Here is a 21,441-nt window from a genome sequence, read left to right as displayed (position 1 = left end):
AAATCGAAACAAGATGTGAGGATAAAAAAAATAATGAACGTATTTAATACAGACTTTGAGTGATAGCCTCTGGTACACTAGAGCAGCTTTGCACTGGCCCACTGTGCATGTCCCCTGTTTTCTGTCCCACCACTCCCTGCAGCTGGAGCAGGGGGCATGACTGGGCCCAAGGATGCATGTCTGGGAAATCCATGCACCTGGACATTCCACGCTGCTGCAGTGGCCCCCTGAGGGCCATTGGCATCACAAACAAATCAGAACAGCCCTCAGATACACTAGTGTGCTCTAGCAGATCCTGCATAACGAAGAGGAGCCACAGGATTGGTGTGCAAAACTGGATGAATTTACACACAAGCCTAATAGCTGCTCCAAGCTGCAGCAGATGAGCTGGCCTTTTAATTTTCCTCAGGAAAAAAAATGAATAAATCAAGGTACTCCCCAGAACTGTGACTAATATAAAGATAGGCTTAAATCCTTTAACTCTTCAAGGAGCAAACTGTGAACAGATTGTCTTTTTGGTCCCCGGTTATTTTAGAACTATTTGCTCAAGTGTACTTTTTCCAAATCTCCCACTCTTGAAACTTCTCAGCAATTCCACTTTAACCCTCCAATCGTCTCCCGCAATAAGTAAGGGACTGAATTTGGGCCTTCAAGCAGACAGAAAATGAATCTTATTACGTTGGACATAGAATATTTCCTAAACTGTATCTCTACTTGTTAAATCTCTAGTATCCAACGGAGTGCTTTACTCTTTTGCGTGAGGGTGATAGAGGGGTGGGAGTAAAGAGAGAACGTGAAAGATTTGGATGAGATATAAGAGCCATCCCTGAACTCTCTCCCAGATAGAACTGCAAACACAAAAAACTCAGTCTGGTGTGGATGAACTGCTGTGGGAGCTATTCTATAATTTAGTGTGAAATGCTGGGGGCAATTTTTTTTTTTTAAGATCTTTCATAAGTACATGATGAACTATGAAGGTGAGAGTTATCTGGGAGAAACAGGTTGTTCTTAAAGTGGGTACATGAGGGAGTGGAGTTTGGAGAGTTAAAAATAAAAATGTCGTATCTCAGACATTTTTGTTTCTAATACTTGCTACAACTATCTATGTGTGTGAGAACAAATAAAAAGTACTTTTTAAAAAGTACAATAAAAAGTAGATTTTTTTATTGAATCTACTGATGCACTAGCAGTGCTAGTGTTTAGCTATAAGGTATCAGACGCTGAAATGCTAATAGCCTCCTGTAAGTATATGCTGAAACGAAAGAGGCTTACTTTAAATCTCCAAATAAACTCACAATTCCTCTTTATTCATGTTTTATCAGAGGGGTGTCACAGCAAAAAGCAATTATTTAGCCAAGTGGCTCAGCATGATTACTGACCCAGAACAGAGTTCTTATGCTCATTCCTGATCAGTGTTGTTTTTTTTTTAAATTGTACAAGATTGCAGGAAACTAATATGTCTTTTACCAGCTGTGAACCACAAACGCAAGTTTCTACATTAGCAGGAGGATAGACTGGGAAAAACTTGACAACCCCACTAATCCAAAATAATCTCTATTTTAATTAATTTGTTTTCAAAAATTGCTCACTTTACATTATTCAGATCTTTGTAATTTATTTAGAAAGGATGGAGGTTTTTTTTGTTTTGTTTTTTTAGGTATTCCCCTCCTTATTGGAAGCAAAAGTATATTCCCATGTTTCCCCTCCATCCCCCCACTCCAATTTCTCAGTACGTCTTGTCACTTTACTATTTCCAAAACGTTTACCATTCCATATAAATATTTTAATAGTAATAAATAATAAAATCAAATAATAAGCATGTTTTTACATAAGGATTACTGTAATCCACCCAAGTCTACAGCAGAACAGTTGCTCAGTGATGCCACACAAAAGCAAGAGAACAGTAAAGTTACTCCTCTTAAAAAAACAAAAACAAACAAACAAACAAAAAAACCTCAAAAAATTAGTCGCATAGCATATACATTATCTGCCCTAAACATTCCATATCCATGAGAATGGAGTAGTTGCCCAGCATTAATTATGCAAAACAAGAAGAAAACATAAAAGCAAGTAAAATCGCTTAAGTGGGAAAAGAGATACCCTTGTTGCAGCTTGTACATGCAGAACACAAACTGTGGCATGTAGTAAACAGCAGCAACATAAAACCTCTGCCTTACTGGGATTGTACTGGTTTCCTGTTTCTTTGAGTACTAAATATAAGATTTTGTCTCTTATTTTTAAACACAAATCATAAATAATTTGGCTTCTCACTAGAAATGGCTGAATATTTTTGCATGTAAAGCTTTTTGCTATCTTTCCCTTAGTTGTAAAATCTTCTGGCATTTTACCCCCAAAATTATGATTTACATTGCACAATATAGTTGTTGTGGTTGAAATCTGTTTGTTTATGTTTTTGCCAAGGGTGAACAGAACTTTTCCCCTAGATAAATATCTAAGCTTGGTTTTGACCAAAAGAAATTTTTAAAATAAAACTTCTCTCGTGGGCCTGGCCCCTCTTCACAACTGGTTCCTGTCTTTCTTGATTTTCTAATATCACAGGTTCAGAGTAGCAACCGTGTTAGTCTGTTGTAGCCCATGAACGCTTATGCTCTAATAAATTTGTTAGTCTGTAAGGTGCCACAAGTACTTCTAATATCACAGTAAATTGACTCCCTGGGGTGAAATCTTGCCCACTGACTTCAACAGTACCATGATTTCATCCCTGGTGAGTTAATCTACCAGTATGTTGTTTGCAACATTGTAGATGCACAGTCAGAACAGCTGAAAGCCCAAGACTTGGAGTATTTGTGAAAATTGGGAACTGTAATGCATTGCATTACACCATTCCAGACTGACAAATGATAGGAAGAGTGCCCAGATAAACATTGCTATCCATCCCAATATTTCCAGGATTGTTCCAATCCTGATGTTGAGATCAAGTTAAATAGTGATTTTCTTCTAGCCTCTGCCTATAAATCTGGCCCCTTGGAAATAACAGATTTTGCTTGATTCTATGTTGTAGGTTGCAAAAGAATTATAATGCAGTCTATCATTAATTTCAGTCTGTGGAACAATGTGTTTTTATATGGACACATTGATGAGTAATCAGAGACTTTCCTGTTCAACTCAGTGTGAAACCATCTACCACTAAGGGCTCAAATCAGAAAAATAAAAATATACTGGTTTCCATACTGTGGAAACCCACACAAAATCAGAGAAGCTATGATTGGTGAAAACTGATGGGCTGCAGATGTCAGATACAGTTTTGACCGTATTAGTAATATGCTCTGAATTCTACAAACCTCCCTTTCTGGTATCTGTAGTAAGCAAAGCTGTTAACTTCAGAAACCTGCTGTGATCATTGCTACGAATAACAACTGCTTATGTGCTCAGAGGCAAAAGCACCTAGGACTTTGGGGAAAATCTTAATAGAAACTTAATAAAAGGGTTAAGAAAAAATGCAAATGTTCTTTTCAAGAAATGTGCTGCTGGAATGTCTATATAAATCACAGTATTCATTTATAAAACTCTTGACATCAAAGGAAATAAAACAGTGCCGTTTAATTATGGTCAAGTGGTTAGGCTAATTTTTGCTAAACCTCACCTTCATATCTCAAATTTCAGAAATTACACTGAATTGAAACACTTTTCATTTCAATTACTTCATCTTACTTCAATAACTTTAAAAAAATATTATGCTCCATAAAATTCTTCAGTTTAAAGTAAAGTTCAATAGTTATCACAAATGGAACAGATGAAAGAGTCTGGCAAAATTAAGCCCCCTTATGGATTCTAAAACATTTACTATATAGCTTTTTTGTTGTTAAAGGACAATATTACTTTTTTGATGTTTTTGACAGAAGTTGACTGTATATTTTGGCAACCCAGGAATCTGTTGCTAATGGCACATTTTCAACTAAATTGAAATACCAGCTGTACAAAGATCAACAATAACTTAATATTTACTTATTAGAAGAAAAGGTTAAGACTACTAAGATTTGTATCCAACTGGAAATTAAAAATATAAAAGCAAAAAAATATTTCGATTTAGTGCTTCTCAGGTTCACAAGGCTTTTCAGAGAGAGGGAGTACAACAAAATATTAATCTTTCTTATACCCAAACTTCATTAAAATGTTGAACTTACATTAAACAAAAATTGTATAGAAGTTTGTAAAAGACAATGTTCATTTTCAGGTTGTGCTTTAACAAAAAATTATTCTGATTTTTTCTAGATCATAAAATGATCTAAGATAAGACTGTTCTGTACATGTACACACACACACACACACACACACACACACACAAGACTGAGTTATAGCTGTGCTCAGTAGCGTCACTATATGAGAATTAAGGATTTGTTAATATTTACACTACATGTGTAATTATTTTCAGAGGCTTTTTTTTTTGTATTTGACTATTTGAAACTTTACAGTTGCACTTCAAAGCCTGAAACTTGGACAAATGTTTACAGTCCACATTTGAAGCAATTTCCTTACGTGTAAAATTATCAAAAGTCGATCTTTAGAAAGCGATTTTATACAGTCGATCATGTATGTCCCCACTAAGCGCAATAGGTTGGCGGAGTGCGTCCTCAATACTATGGCTAGCATCAACTCACAGAGTGGTGCACTGTGGGTAGCTATCCCACTGTCCCCGCTGCCCACTGGAATTTTGGGTTAAGCTCCCAATGGGGCTAAAACATTGTCCCAGGTGGTTTTGGGTACATGTCGTCAGTCTCTCCTCCCTCCCTCCTTGAAAGCAACAACAAACAATCATCGCGCGCCTTTTTTCCTGATTTATCCATGCAAACACCATAGCACAGCAAGCATGGAGCCTGCTCAGCTGCGCACTGCTGTTGTGAGCATTGTAAACACCTCACGCATTATCCTACAGTATGTGCAGAGCCTGACTAGGAACCGCCAGCATGAGGACTGTTGTGAGGAGGACATGGACACAGACATTCCTGAAAGCACAGGATGTAGCAATTGGGACATCATGGCAGCAGTGGGGCAGGTTGATATAGTGGAACGCCAATTCTGGGCCCAGCAAACAAGCACAGACTGGTGGGACCACACAGTGTTGCGGGTATGGGATGATTCCCAGTGGCTGCGAAACTTTCGCATGCATAAGGCCACTTTCATGGAACTTTGTGAGTTGCTTTCCCCCTGCCCTGAAGCACAGGAATACCAAGATGAGAGCTGCCCTGACCGTTGAGAAACGAATGGTGATAGCTCTGTGGAAGCTTCCAATACCCGACTTCTACTGGTTAGTCAGGAATCAATTTGGAGTGGGCAAATCTACTACGGGGGCTGCTGTGATCCAAGTAGCCAAGGCAATCAATAACCTTCTGCTAACAAGGTTAGTGTCTCTGGGAAATGTGCAGGTCCTAGTGGATGTCTTTGCTGCAATGGGTTTTCCTAACTGTGGTGGGGCAATAGACGAAATGCATATCCCTATCTTGGCACCGGACCACCTTGCCAACCAGTACATAAACTGCAAGGGGTACTTCTCAATGGTGCTGCAAGCACTGGTGGATCACAAGGGATGTTTCACTGACATCAATGTGAGATGGTCGGGAAAGATGCGTGATGCTTGCATCTTTCTGAACTCCGGGCTGTTCGAAAAGCTGCAAGAAGGGACTTCTTCTCTTCCCAGACCAAAAAATTACCACTGGAGATGCTGAAATGCCAGTAGTTATCCTTGGGGACCCAGCCTACTCTTTGCTCCCATGGCTTATGAAGCCATACACAGGCAGCTTGGACAGTAGTAAGGAGCAGTTCAACTATAGGCTGAGCAAGTGCAGAATGGTGGTAGAATGTGCCTTTGGACATTTAAAAGGGTGTTGGTGCTGTTTGCTGAGTAGGTTTAGACCTCAGCAAGACCAGTATTTCCATTGTTATTGCTGCTTGCTGTGTGCTCCATAATATCTGTGAGAGTAAGGGGGAGACATTTATGGTGGGGTGGGAGATTGAGGCAAATTGCCTGGTGTCCAATTTTGAACAGCCAGACATGAGGGCGATTAGAAGAGCACAGCTAGGTGCGCTGTGCATCAGAGAGGCTTTGAAAATCAGTTTCATGACTGGCCAGGCTATGGTGTGACAGTTGCGTGTGTTTGTTCTTGATGCAAAACCGCCCCCTTTGTTGAATGTACTTCCCTGTAGGCCAATCCCTCTCCCCCTTCAACCACAGCTGGCAAAGAAAATAAAGTCCCTATTGTTTTGAATCCATTCACTCATTATTTATTAAAAAAATTGAGATCACTGACAAGGTAGCCCGGGTGGGGTGAGAGAGGAGGGAAGGACAAGGCCACACTGCTTATTGTAGCCACACTACAAATCAAAGCTGTTTGAATGACAGCCTTCTGTTGCTTAGGCCATCCTCTGGAGTTGAGTGGCTGGGTGTCCGGAGCCTTCCTCCTTCCCCCACCCCCCGAGTTCTTGGGATCTGGGTGAGGAGGATATGGAACTTGGTGAGGAGGGCAGGCAGTTATACAATGGATGCAGTGTGGGTCTGTGCTCTAGTTGCCTTTCCTGCAGCTCCACCAGTCGCCTGATCATGTCCGTTTGCTCCCCCATTAGTCTCAGCATCCCCTCCTGCGTGTTCTGATCACGCTCACTGTATGCTTTCCTGGCCTCTGCCACCAAATGCCTCCATGCATTCAGCTGTGCCCTATCAGTGCGGGAGGATTGCATGAGCTTGGAAAACATGTCACTGCAAGTGTGTTTTTTTCACCTTCTAATCTATGATAATCTCAGGGACGGAGTTGATACAGGGAGCATAGAAACATTTGCACCTGCAGGGGGGATAAAAAGGGAGAGTACAATTTAAAAAGATACATTTCTGAGAACAAAAGATTCTTTTACAGTGAATCAAGCAATTCACAGCAGACTGATGTGTTTTAGGTACAAGGTCGCATTTTGCCTTTTATATTGAGCACCTGCTGGTATGGTGACACATCATATATGGCTGGGCAACAGAATTCGGTTTCCAGGCAGCTTCCAGGTAAGCCAAAGGGTATGAGGGATTGGCTTCTTCCGCCTTCATAACATGTGGGAATTGTTTCAAACTTCAGTGCTCTCCTTTCCCATAGCAAGCAATGCCGATTGGGTTTGCTGTTTAAAAGGCGGGGCTGCGGTTTTGGGGTGGATGTGCAGCACACCCCTCCTCCTACCACGTGGCTGTTCTCCGGAATGATCCCTTTTAGCCAAGCACAAACAGCCTAGAATGAACGGGGTCCTTTTAATGTTCCCTTACAAAACCTCCCTATTTCAACCAGGTGACCATGAATGATATCACTCTTGAGGCTGACACAGAAAGATAAAGACTGAATGTTGCATGAATGCGATCAAAACCCAGGACCATTGGCTGCCGTACTTTGTGCTGCAATGATTCCAGACTACTTGCTACTGGTTTGGCATGGTAAAGTGTCCTACCATGGAGGACGAAATAAGGCAGCCCTCCCCAGAAACCTTCCGCGAAGGCTTTCAAAGTACCTACAGGAGAGCTTCATGGAGATGTCCCTGGAGGATTCCTGTTCCATCTCCGGACATGTTAACAGACTTTCCCAGTAGCTGTACAGGCCGCGAATACATCACAATTCTTCAGGGCAAATCAAACATTAAACACTATTGCTTTTAAACCCTGTAGTGTAGTTACAAATGTGCACTCACCAGAGGTGCCTTCTCCACCTTCAGGGTCCGGGAACCTGCCTTGGGAGGGTATTGGCTCCAGGGTGATGAAAAGGTCCTGGCTGCTGTGGAGAACGGATTCTCCTCTTGCCTGCTGCACATTCTCCTCCTCTTCCTCATCCACAAAATCCTTTTATGTGCTGCGTGAGACTCCCCCCTTGCAGGTGTTCACAGACAGTGGTGGGGTAGAGGTAGGGTTCCGCCCTAGAATGGCATGCAGTTGATCACAGAAGTGGCATGTATGGGGCTCTCACCCGGAGTGATGGTTTGCCTCCTTTGTATTTTGGTAGGTTTGCCTGAGTTCCTTAACTTTCACTGGTTTGTGTCTCCCTGGTATAGCCTCTCTCCACCGTGCCCTGTGTGATTTTGGCATATATATCAGTGTTTCTTCTGCTAGTTCAGAGTTCTGCCTGCACAGATTCTTCTCCCCATACAGCAATCAGATCCAGTGTCTACCTTTCGCTCCATGCTGGAGCTCGTTTGCGATTCTGGGACTGCATGATCACCTGTTCTGCTGAGCTCACCACGCTGACTAAACAGGAAATGAAATTCAAAAGTTCCTGGTGCTTTTCCTGTGTTCCTGGCTAATGCATCGAGTTGAAAGTGCTGTCCAGAGCAGTCATATTGGAGCACACTGAGATAGCTCCCAGAGGCCAATACCATAGAATTGGACAGCTCTACATCTGCACTACCCCAAATTTGACCCAGGAAGGTCGATTTTAATTGCTACTCCCCTCGTCGGGGACAAGTACAGTAGTCAATTTTAAGAGCCCTTTAGATCGGTGGAACGGGGTTGGTTGTGTAGCCGCATTGCTTATAAAATAGACCTGATGCAGCTAAACTCGACCTAACCTCATAGTGTAGACCAGACCTTAGTCAGAGAGAAGCACACTTATGGGCAGCTCTCAAAGACTTTTGGCCACATGATAACTAAAAAACATAATACAATATCTTGCAATTCTTAACAGTGCTGGATATCCCAACATAGATAATCCTATTCATAGAACTACTTGAGCAAGTAAAGATGACAGGACTAGGCTCTCTAATAGCATTATTAAAATGAAACTTTGCGGGCCGTCAGTCTTTAATGTGAACTGAGCTCTTTTATTCTTATCGGAGATGATCAGCGCAATGTGAGGGATGAGAGAGCACTGACCAAGGGAGCTGCCATGCTGCCACTGACCATGAAATAGATCCAAGCTAGCAAATAAGCCATCCTCTGCCACCAATTTCCCACTTGCTTAAAGTAAGTAATGTATTGTTAATGACATATCCAGATCCAGCAGGGTGTTTTGTAAAGGTGACATACAAGTACAATTTTAAAAAACTACCTTAAATTATAGATCTGTGTGCTAAATGCCCTAAATAAGTGTAAAGTAATTGATTTCAGACTTATCTTCGTTTCTTTTTAAATCTCCCAAAGATCAGCATATAACATGGAGCAAGGAGGCAGCCTGAAGGACATTATTTAAAAGAACCAAAAAAACCCACCCCAAAATAATATTCTATGGTTTGGCAAGTCTTACCTTATTCACTCTATTCCTTACACAATATGTTCTTGGTGAAGAAGAGGAGAGACTACTGACAGACAGAAGAAGGGCTGATCTGGTTTAGAGAGAAGGCAGGGACAGGCTTGGTCTGGGCTAAATGGAAGAGTGCCAGATAAGAACGAAAGGGTCCTATCTTGTGGCCTAGTGATCACATCTCCAAAATAAAAATTACTAAAATTCTTTTTTTTAGCTGTCCCATCCCCATGAGATCTCTCTCTGTGATGGGAAGACAGAGGCAGCCAAGTCTCTGGAGGGGAAAGGAGGAAGCCTCAGAAGGTAATAATTTAATAAACAGAGGGCTCCATTTCTGCATAGCCTAAACTCTCCACAGAGAAATCTGTCATCGAGCAATTCTTAAATGTTGTTTAAAAAAAAAAAAAAACCCACACACCAGAGGAAATTTGCGGAGGGGACGGGGACACGACACACTTAGTTAACATGGAGTTGAAATGATAGATATCTACCAATTATTTGAGAAGACATTCTTAGGCATTGTGCTACCTGATATTTTGTAGGATTTAAAGCTTTTTCCAATCTTTTTTGGAATGGGAGGTGGAAACTGAAATTTTGCTCTCTGTTCTAAAATTTGCAAGAGATAAACAAAACCAACATATTAAGACTACTTGTATGTATGTATGTGTTTCTAATCTACTCCTGAAAGACAGAGTCTCTGGAGAAGAGGAGACTAGGATGTTAGTTATATGTTTTGTAATTTGTCAAATATCCAATCCGGGTTTGGTGCTGCAAGGCAGAGGACATAAGACCAATGATTTAAAAAAAAGTCCTGTCCTGTGCTAATAAATTGGTTAGTCTCTAAGGTGCCACAAGTCCTCCTTTTCTTTTTAAGAAAACCTAGTTTCTCTGAATGTGTTGTGAATCTAAGATTTGATCCTATTGTTGAGTTAAATAAGACTGGCACCTGAACATTCTCCAATTTTAGTGGGCAAACCAGATAGGGTTGCTCATTATTAGGAATCTCTCCAAATATTTGTTTAAATTCATTGCAATAACTCAAAAGGGCAGAGAGCACAGAAAAAACAAAGCTCTAATTTAGAAGCTAACCGGTCATTTTTTTAAATTTAACACTATATTTTTAAACTAGAATATACAATGGCTTACAATTTGGGAGATCAGGATAAAGCGCTTTTTAGACAATTAATATAAGCATCCATTAATCAGTTCAATATGGAAGCAAGGAACCAAAACTTTATAGTTTTTGTTTCAAGTGTAAAGAGAATATTGTTTGTTCATGGATATTTTGTAATCTAAATTGCTCCTTTTCACATGGAAGTTTTTAAAATAGCTGATACCAGGAGCACTGGATTAAATGGAGCATCTCCTGACTCAAAAGCAATTATCATCTCAACATTCAACTCTAAAGGTAAAAGGTCAAACTCTACTATAGCTGCTTTTAAAATCAAAAACTAGGAAAAGCAATCATCATGATGTATGAGAACAGGATCAACCCACTACTAATAGTGATGCTGAAATGTGCATTTAATAGTCTCTAAATGGACAATGCATGGATAAGAAAAGTGGTGTAAATGACATTTGAAAATGGGTGGTTTCAAAGAAATCATGATAAAGAGTTAGAGATTCTAAGTAATCACGACAGTCTACTGTGTGTACAAAGTTGATCCATCAATCATCTTCACAGCTACTAAATTCGTAACACTCAGGCGTTGTCTATACTACAGGAGAAGTTCGATCTAAGCTATGCAATTTGAGTTACGTGAATAGCGTAATTCAAATCGACATAGCTTAGATCTACCTACCACGGGGTCCACACTACCCGATGTCAATGAGAGACGCTCTCCCGTCGACTCCCCCTACTCGCCTCGATCCAATGAAGTACAGGAGTCGATGGGAGATGATCTGCAGTCAATTTAGCAGGTCTTCACTAGATCTACTAAATTGACCGTCGATGCATTGATAGCTGCTTGTCAATCCCCCAGTAAATGTAGACAAGCCCTTAGAAATGGAAGATTTCTGAACATTTTTCTGTTCTGCCATGTGTCTCCTTGGTGTTGTCCGTACTCTGTGAGAAGTGCGGGGGAATTGGAGAGGCTCCTTTCTTCCCTCCTTCACTGCCACCCTCATGGTGGACCTACATAAGGGTCAAAGACAATCTAGCCTGCTGTGTCCACATGATGTGATATTGATGGAAGGGATGTCCATGATAAGATGACACAAAGAGGTTTCCTATCCATTTCAATTTCTAAAACCTGTTCAGTCATTTCAGATGACGTATTATGAAAGTACTGGTTGCAGCTCATTAGTTAAGGCTGAATTTTGTACTTGAACCACACATTCAGCCTTTGTTATTTATGAAGACTACAATGTATTTTCCCAAACTTACAGAACTTACTCTTTGGGAACAGAATTTCTGAGAACTGACAAATAAATATATTAATGTATTTACAGTTAACATTATTTTAAAATAGGTCCTTTAAAACTTTCATATCTGGTACCAGATACTCTTCCCTCCTTTTTTTTCTTGAATGACTAACAATAGAATAATAGGCAGTGTCCCCAACTTTGGGGGACATTTCATTGCGAATTTTACAATATCATTTCATTTCATTGCGAATTTTACAATATCTGATGTTTTTCTGAATGCCTCAGCTCCTGGAGGCATGTGACTAGGTGAGAATCTTAGCTCAGCTCATGTATGCAAATAAACAATAATCAGCATCCCAGATTTTAGAAGTACATTAGCATGGAGTTAAGACAGAGTATACCAGTTTAGTTTAACTAAAATATTATGCTGCAATTTTTCCAAAAGGAAGCATTATAAAACCAGAAAATTAAGAGTAAAGGGTAAAAGAAATCCAAACATATTAAGCTGTAGAAATACACATTTAGGGCACCCAAACTTAATTCTGCCTTGTAGTGACACCACAAGAGAAATAGAAAGAAAAAAAAAAGTCTAATGTGTTTTTAAAAATCAGTTTAATATAATCTAGATCTACAAACACTATTATTTGTTAAGTTGTATAAGCTGTATTAATAAGCCCCCCCACACACACACACTTACAGTTAGGACAGGACAGAATCACTAAATTCACATTACAACTGTCTGGGCTGATATCTCAACTGCTCACAATTTACTCTTCAATTTATAGAGGCAATTTCAGAACAACTCATATTTGCTAAACAAGAAAAAACTTGTTAGTTCAGAATCAGAATAGTAAGGGGAGTCATTTCTGGAAGATTTGGGGGCAATGAGATAAGAAAAAATAACCCATTCATTTACATATTCCAAATCTACAACCATTCTACTGATTTTTTTTCAAGCCACAAGAAAATGTGTCACCCTATGAAGAGAGAAGCATTATGGGAGAAATGTAATTTTGGATAAGACAGACTCAGTGGAAAGTAGCATTCATCATTAAGTATTAAAATAACAATATAAAAAGATATCCAGTAGTGAAAATAACTGACGGAAATCAGCAAGATTGCTAAAGTCAAATCAGAACCTGGAAACTAAGAATCCACCTTCCAATATTACCATTGGATACACTCGAATTAAAAAGACTAAATTAAAAATATGAACAGTTAATAAAGATGTACTGTAGCACCTAGAAGCTCACTACCCACCATCCAGTAATGTCAGGATCAAAAAAATAATATTACCCAACTATAAACAGATTATAAGGGTGAGTCAGCATCTGTCATAAATATAAAGGGAAGGGTAAACCCCTTTGAAATCCCTCCTGGCCAGGGGAAAGCTCCTCTCACCTGTAAAGGGTTAAGAAGCTAAAGGTAACCTCGCTGGCACCTGACCAAAATGACCAATGAGGAGACAAGATACTTTCAAAAGCTGGGAGGAGGGAGAGAAACAAAGGGTCTGTGTCTGTCTGTAGTCGTCTTGGCCGGGGACAGAACAGGAATGGAGTCTTAGAACTTTTAGTAAGTAATCTAGCTAGGTATGTGTTAGATTATGATTTCTTTAAATGGCTGAGAAAAGAATTGTGCTGAATAGAATAACTATTTCTGTCTGTGTATCTTTTTTGTAACTTAAGGTTTTGCCTAGAGGGGTTCTCTATGTTTTTGAATCTAATTACCCTGTAAGATATCTACCATCCTGATTTTACAGGGGGGATTTCTTTATTTCTATTTACTTCTATTTTTTATTAAAAGTCTTCTTGTAAAACACTGAATGCTTTTTCATTGTTCTCAGATCCAAGGGTTTGGGTCTGTGGTCACCTATGCAAATTGGTGAGGCTTTTTATCCAACATTTCCCAGGAAAGGGGGGGTGCAAGTGTTGGGAGGATTGTTCATTGTTCTTAAGATCCAAGGGTCTGGGTCTGTAGTCACCTAGGCAAATTGGTGAGGCTTTTTACCAAACCTTGTCCAGGAAGTGGGGTGCAAGGTTTTGGGAAGTATTTTGGGGGGAAGGACGCATCCAAACAGCTCTTCCCCAGTAACCAGTATTAGTTTGGTGGTGGTAGCGGCCAGTCCAAGGATAACGGGTGTAATATTTTGTACCTTGGGGAAGTTTTGACCTAAGCTGGTAAAAATAAGCTTAGGAGGTTTTTCATGCAGGTCCCCACATCTGTACCCTAGAGTTCAGAGTGGGGGAGGAACCTTGACAGCATCCAAATATCTACCCTGCACAAACACTGTTAAGTGTACACCCCCTCTCCCCCCAGAAAAGAGCTTTTGATGGTGAGCTACAACATTGCTCCGATAACCAAAGCCTGAGCTACAGTGATATTTTATGAATTGTAATAAAGAATTAGAAGCTCAATAGATTTATTTCAACAATAGAAAATGGTACTATTTATCTGCACAATAAATGTAATCCTGTGGTAGTATAAATAGTATAAATGCAATAAAATTGCAGTTAAGTACTGCATTTACTGTATTCAAATTGTTCAAAATCTCAAGCCACTCAAACAATTTTCTAGTTCATTTTTAATCTATTTAGTGCGTAGCAGCAGTGCTCATGGCAGGACTGTAAAGGATAAGAAGGAAAAAGGGGAGTGTTTTCATCTGAGCTGTTAAGGAAAATAAATTAATTTTTTCCTATTGCTCATTTCAGTCAATGAAAGTCGGAAGACAGACTCAAAGAACCACTCCCCAAACATAATTGCTCCAGAAACCACCCAACAGAAGTGAGTACCAAGGACCTAACTGATTCTCACTTCAGTTTTATACTAATAACTCCACTGAGTTCAGTAGAACCATTAACAACTTAATGCAAGTAAATGCACATTCAGGCCCAAAATCCTAGATACATACAATGGAAACACATTACCATTCCTTTTCCGTCTCTCTCTTCCTCCTTCCTGCTCTACTTCCTGCCTATTCTATCTACCTATCCCACATTCAAACATCTTGTTTATTTTCCTAAAACCTTTTTGTTTTCTTAATTTCCCTGGACGTTCGGCCACCACATCCTCATCAGGAAATACAGTTCATTCTATCACAAACCTAACCCAAGGACCATGACTAATATAGGACATTTTTCTGCAACAACTGTTTACAAACACAAGTGTATATCTTCTAAAATTCATCTCCCCGGTGAGAGCAGACTTATGGATTTATGGTTTATTAACAGCATTTGACTATTTCATATTGATTGACACAGAAATGAAACAATGTTCAAAAATTGAAGAAAAGGAGGCATGTAAAGAATACACCTATTTTAGTTCCCTCTGTGGCAGAAAATTCCACTAGTGAGTCCCTATTACATAAAAAACCAAAATTTCTCTAAACTTTCAATAATTTTTACCATAATATAGGGAAAAAAACAGGATAAAGCATTATAAACACTTCCATGTAGTTGTTTCTTGATACAGGGTAGCTGTCTCAATAAATGCATCTTCAGTTCACCAGTCACTGTAGTAGCTAGAGGTTAATAAGGCATCAGTACCAAATAACAGCTGGAATCAGAGAGGTTTGAAGCAGTTTAGAGGGTTCTATAAAAGGACAATACACTGAAACATTCCACGGTGCTTTATGGTGCCCGAGTTGCAAATTGCCATAAACTACTTGAGTTGGTCACACTTTTTGGGACCAGGGTCTGAAAGTGTCCTATATTTATTTGCAAATCTATTTAACATCCAGAAATATTTAACTATTTAGTCTGTAATCAATCAGATTTCAATAGGATTTTCTTTAAAAGTACAGCCTAAATACCTGTTGCCTACAGTTGCTTTAAAGTTGTTTTTATCCATTACAAATGCATATTTGAAAACTGTCTATGTAAAATCTCTTACAAAAGTACCTAACAAAAGGTTTCCAGATCCAAATACTTATCCAAAATATTTGTTTTTAAAAACATTTGTCTTTTTTTTTTTTTTTTAGGCACAGGTTAGATGGGGAGGGGGACACTTAAGAACATTATGTTTGTTGAACCTTGCACAGAACAGGACAGAACTACATTGGCAGGACTCTTTCTACCAAATTGTATTGCTACAGTATTGTCTGCATAAGTCGGTGTGCATAGACTTTCATAAAAAAATGCATAAGAATAGGGCATTTGAAGAGGGAAAGAAAAACAGGAGTTTAAAAAGTGGTAATTTGCCTTTCACAGATGAAAGATAATATCTTAGATGGAGCATATGGAACAATGGAAAAGATTCACGAAAGGAATAATGGTCACAAAAGATATTTTCAAGCACAATTACAGAGTTGGGAATCAAACCACGTATCAATATTTTCAAACTTGGGTGCATAAATTAGATATCTAAATCCATAGCAGTCTGATTTTCAGAGGCATTAAACAAATTTAAAGGAAGATATGAATATTCAAAACCTCTGAAAATTAGGCCACTTGTCAACTGTAAATATGGATTAATTAAGCACCCAAGAAATGTCCTGACCACCATTCTGCACCATGGGACTTTTGTCTTGCTGCCTGGAAATAAAGGGGTTGCTGTTGATAGGGGGCTCCCTCTGAAACTGAGTGGGGTGGGGGAGGAGAAAGTTTACCTGGACGGAGCAGGGAGGAACAGGAAGTAGCTGGACTGTGTGTGCGCGCGCGCGCATGTCTGTCTGTGTGGATTCTGCCCTTTCAGGTGACCAGAGGGTGAGTGGAGAAGCCTCCTCTCACTGTGATCAGGCTGGCATGTCTGAACATTTTAATCACAGCCTGATGGAATATCGTGTTATCTTTAAGCAACTTGGTTTTAGAAGGTTCAGAATCATACAGAAACCTAATTTGGTCTTGCCACTACGTTATTGGTTGAATTCAGAAGACAATGCTCAGAAATGAAGAATGAGATGAAAGGCTCACCTACCAGCAGTAGTGAGGTAAAGGAAATTTCATCAGCTTTTAGAATTATTAGCCTATGTAATATGGTGGCATAGTATGTAATATTTGCACAGAATAAGATATCTCTATATATCTATATCTATTTGTTTAGCATAAAGGACAGTTCAGGAAATGTTTTTTAAATTCCCACTTTTTATATTTAACTAATTGTGCTAAAAGATAATTAAAGTAATCAAGCACATACCAAACTGTAATACAAAAGACTTCAGCTCAGAAACTATGCCTTACAAAAATTCTACCTGTAACAAATACACACTGCCAAGATCTGTCTCTCAACACAATCTCATCAGTATGAACTGCACTTAAATCTATATAATTCTTAATTTCTAATTGAACAGTGAATAAGGATGAATTGAGAAAAATTCTGATTAGGAGAGAAAGCTTAGTTGTGTTACCTAGTAAGAGCAGGGCTATGTTCAGTCAGGGCTACCAACAGTTTCAGAGCATACACTGGTACTGGGTCAGGTGCCATTAGAATGTGCTCATATCTGCAATGAAAATGAAAGTAATTATCGTGAAAATCGGAGATATTCTGTATCATACAGCTGATGTTTTGTGATAGCTTAAATTATATCAGCTACCAGAGTTTTATGAAAATCACCAACCCAAAATGATTTTGTTTTACAAGTCAATAACAAGACAAAGACCTTAGGGCCTTGCAACCTGATTCAAACCTGAACACAAGTGTTGAGCGCAGGTTGGATAGGATATGCTTGGGTCAGGCTTTAAGATCAAGCCCAAAGGACTAGAGGTGGACTGGGGTTGTGGACATCCCTGGAGGTGGCATGGCAAGGCTGGGGCTACAGCAAATAGTCTTTTCTTTACATGGGACAATGGCTGGCATCAGCAGCACTGACAAGGGAGGGAGTGTTATGCTCGCACCAGCTGTTTCCCACCTTAAGAAACAGACAAATACACAAATGTGCACATACACACGTGGTGCACCTCAGCTGTTATTAGAGTGGTGCGGCATGGCCAGTCAGGTTCTTGCATTGGGCATCCCTTGCCTTGCACTCCACCTCCCTGCCTGGCATGGAGTAGTTCATGGTTCCTGTGCAGAAGATGCCCTTGCTGCAGCATTTCAGGAAATGTGAGAAGATGGTGATTATAGGGGGCTCAGCAGATGGGTGCTAACCCCACACCACCCCACAGTCCCAGGGCTTGTGCCCACACCTACCTTTCCCCTGTGCCTGGAGCCCTACAGCACTGCCAGGCAAGAGGTAGCAGCAGAGGGGAGGAGGACAAGGACTTTCCCAAATGCACACAGCAATGGGGCATGGTGACTGGCTGCCCTGGCTGCAGGCTGGAGGCTTAGGGTTGCCAACTTTCTAATTGCAGAAAACCAAATATCCTTTCCCTGCCCCGCCCTTTCTCCAAGGCCCCATCTCCGCTCACTCCATCCATTGCTCACTCTCCCCCACCCTCACTTGCTCATTTTCATAGGGCTGGGGCAGGGGCGTGGGAGGGGGGGAGGGGGGGAGGGCTCCAGGTGGTGCTTACCTCAGGCAGCTCTTGGGAAGTGGCCAGCATGTCCCTCTGGCTCCTACGGGGGGCTCTATATGCTGCCTCTGCCCGCAAGGCCTGCCTCTGCAGTGCCCATTGGCCATGGTTCCTGGCCAATGGGAACTACGGAGCCGGTGCTCGGGGCGAGGACAGCGCACAGAGCCTCTGTGGCTGCCCCTATGCCTAGGAGCCGGAGGGACATGCTGGCCACTTCTTGGGAGCTGGGTAGGGAGCCTGCCAGCCCCGCGCCAATCAGACTTAACAGCCCAGTCAGCAATGCTGACTGGCGCCACCAGGGTCCCTTTTCAACCAGATATTCCTGTAAAAAACCAGACAGCTGACAACCCTATGAGGGCTGTGGTCCCATGGGGGTGCAGGAGCAGACAATCCCATGTTCATTGGGGCAGCTGCAGGACAGGGTGGGGAAACAAGGCAGGCCTGTGAATGACAGAGGCACATAGGTCTGTTTGCAATGCCCTGGCCACTCTGGTCTGCTGGCTCTGGTTGCTACCCCTCTGCAACTAACTTTGCAGCCCAATGCAATGTGACGCAACTACAAGAGTCAGGTCCAGTATGAACACAACTTGACACTCCTGCATTTGGGTCAACTGTGGTCTAGTCACGTTCAGGTCAGGCTTTAAAATTAGGTCCAACCAGCACTCTCAGGGACCCTAACTCTTTGGAACTGTATAATAAGTCCACTACTTGGATATGAAGTTTCAAAAGCAGAGCTTCACAAAAATTAATCCCAGTTTATGGGAAGAAAATACAAAGGAAGAAATGCAGTATTAATAGAGTCCTTTAGTAACATGTATATCTACATTTTCAAAAGGTCAGCAGTAAAATGACAAAAAATCATTTTACACAAAGAATCTTAAAATAGTAAAAGGTATAAGTGCTATGCGGAGCTCAGAAATATCGTACGAGGGATGATGTGTGACCCAACTTAGATTATTGATTTTGTTTATTTTTTTTTGCAATTTAAAACCTTTTAAAGCACCAGGGTGGGAGGGAAGGGGGGGGGCTGTTTTGAATTAAGTGCACTTTCATCCTCCAAGGAATGCTAGTGAATGTGCAACAACTCCAATCAGGTTTTTTTTACTTCTAAAATGCCATGTAGTGAGGGAGACATGAATATTAGTTACCTACCACCTAACATCAACTCATTCCCCTCAAAGTTTGCTTTATTTATTTATTTTTAAAGACAACTGAAGATTGTACATAACACACAAGCAGATATAGTACACAGGCAAGAACAGCAAATCTGGATGAAATGTCTGATCAACTTTACATGCAGATAAAAGTGAAAACATGTATGGAAAGTCCGGATCAGTAAAGAGGTACAAGAAAGAAATCTTTGAAAAGACCCATGCAAAATCCACTAACCGAAAGCCTGGTAAAGAGGAAACAAGATGCTGAATATCAACATGGACACTGATATGTCTTCTAACAACATGACAATCTTTGATTTACCAGAGGAATAAGGATATTTCTATTTCTTTTAAGGAAATGAACAGCTGTAAAATAATTGCATATGGTAATGGGGAAGAGAAGGGATGAAATAAGATACAAGAGTGAGTAAGAGACAGAGACAAACAGACAAACACAGACTGACTCACTCCTGTCAAAAACAGCACCTTTCATTAGTAAGTGCTTCCTTTAGGAAGGCCAATCTAGACATTTGGAAGAGATAAAGGCAACAGACGAGACATTCCATTATTCATCAAAGTAAAGCATGAAGAACTTAAAAAGGAAAAATGAGGGGATTAGTAAAAGAAAGAATACCATGTTTTTGACACCACAATGTTTTCATATTGCATAAGTGTTTTCTAAAAACTACCAACACATATCACTGGTTATCTTGGCATCTATGGGACTCCCTTCACAGAAAAAGACACTCCTACGGACTTGTGTACACAGTGCACTAATCTGCACCAGAGAGGTATAAATTCTAGGGAACATTCCGCACATCACAAACGAACTGGCCTGTGTGAAACCTGCTGGCATACACTAAAAGTTCCCTAATGTGTATTAAAGTAGTCCCATTTCACACAGTACATGTGTGAGCAAGGCAGGGCTTGCTGTCAGCAACACATCACTGGTACTCGCTGCTAAGCTAAGTGTGCTAGCCATATTATGTTCCAAGTCCATGACATCTTTGGAAGGAAATACCAGGAACTGAACTTACTATCATGCATGGTAGACCAAAGACTTAATACTTGATGGTAGCTTTTTATCTGTAATAATTAAAGCTTGTACTTTCCAACTAATAAATTCCAATACCTGAAATAAAACACATTTTCTCATTTGTGATTAATGAACTTCTCTTTCTCTCACATTAGAAAAAAATATCTTAATTCACTAGTGACATAGGCCCCAATCCTGCAAACACTTACACATGCAAGTAGTCTTACTGATCTCAATGAGACTACTCATGCATGCTTATAGTCAAGGCAAGGACTGCTGGGACTACATTTTTAAACAAGGGAGCCTAAAGGTAGTCACCTAAATTAGCTCTCAAAATTCTGATTTTGTTACACAAAACATGGATTTAGGTCTCAAAAACTGATAATTCCTAACAATATTAATAAATATTGATATAGAAGCCTAATTTTAGGCCTACATGCTTATAAATGTGGTACTTGGTAACTTGTTAATGTTCACAGAGAAGATATATTATTTAAAAAATAAATGATTACCATTATATTTATTTAACCTCAATCTCCCATGTGTTCAATAAAATCAGTCTTAGTTATTTGTTTTTACTTGAAACTCCAGTTTTTTTCCCCCAAAGGTAACATAAGTGAAATATTTAGGGTAAGATATTTCGGCGTACTAAGTAATTCTATAGCCAAGTGATTAATCGACCCAAATACCACACAAAAAATCCAGAACTGCTAAAATGAACATTCTTTTTGTGGCAATTATGATTAACTTTTTCTGGAAAACTATATAGGGTTATGAATCACAAATAACCCAGTGCTGTACCTTCTATGTGGAGAACAAGTCTCTCTGCTCCTAAGCCATTACAGTGTGAATATCTATGACTAATATTTTCATCACATGAAGAAACATACAAACTAATAAACTCAGTTTTTAGAGATGAAAATAATTATTTGGTAAATTTCAACTATAATCTGGTAAATTGCTATATTGCCATCTTTCTCACATATAAATAGTGTCAAGGGAACCCAGACGTTTTGGAGTTTCTTTAACCACTAAAAATTCTAAACATTTACCTCCTCCCTATCTGAACGATCCAAGATTTTAGTTTGAAGAGCTGGGCTGGAAATCTGCCAAGAACCACCACATGATAATCTTAATCACATTTCAGCACATGAGATCTCAACCAAAACCAGGAAGTGCAAAGGAATGGGTAAATGCGAAATATTATTTTCTGTATTTTAAAAGAT

At 40.0% G+C, this 21,441-nt stretch overlaps 1 protein-coding gene across 3 annotated transcripts in view; it reads right to left on the bottom strand.

The window, feature by feature from the left end:
• Window positions 1-21,441, bottom strand: part of ULK4 (unc-51 like kinase 4) — a 388,775-nt gene that overhangs the window by 197,796 nt on the left and 169,538 nt on the right. For all 3 annotated transcript variants that reach the window (XM_073333132.1, XM_073333131.1, XM_073333133.1), the window contains one exon: window positions 16,921-17,013. In XM_073333132.1, the coding sequence (XP_073189233.1) occupies window positions 16,921-17,013 (93 nt within the window). The remainder of the gene's footprint in view (window positions 1-16,920; window positions 17,014-21,441) is intronic.

Source organism: Lepidochelys kempii, chromosome 2 (assembly GCF_965140285.1).
Source record: "Lepidochelys kempii isolate rLepKem1 chromosome 2, rLepKem1.hap1, whole genome shotgun sequence".
In the NCBI taxonomy this organism is placed as follows: domain Eukaryota; kingdom Metazoa; phylum Chordata; order Testudines; family Cheloniidae; genus Lepidochelys; species Lepidochelys kempii.
This window is presented reverse-complemented; position numbering and strand designations above follow the sequence as displayed.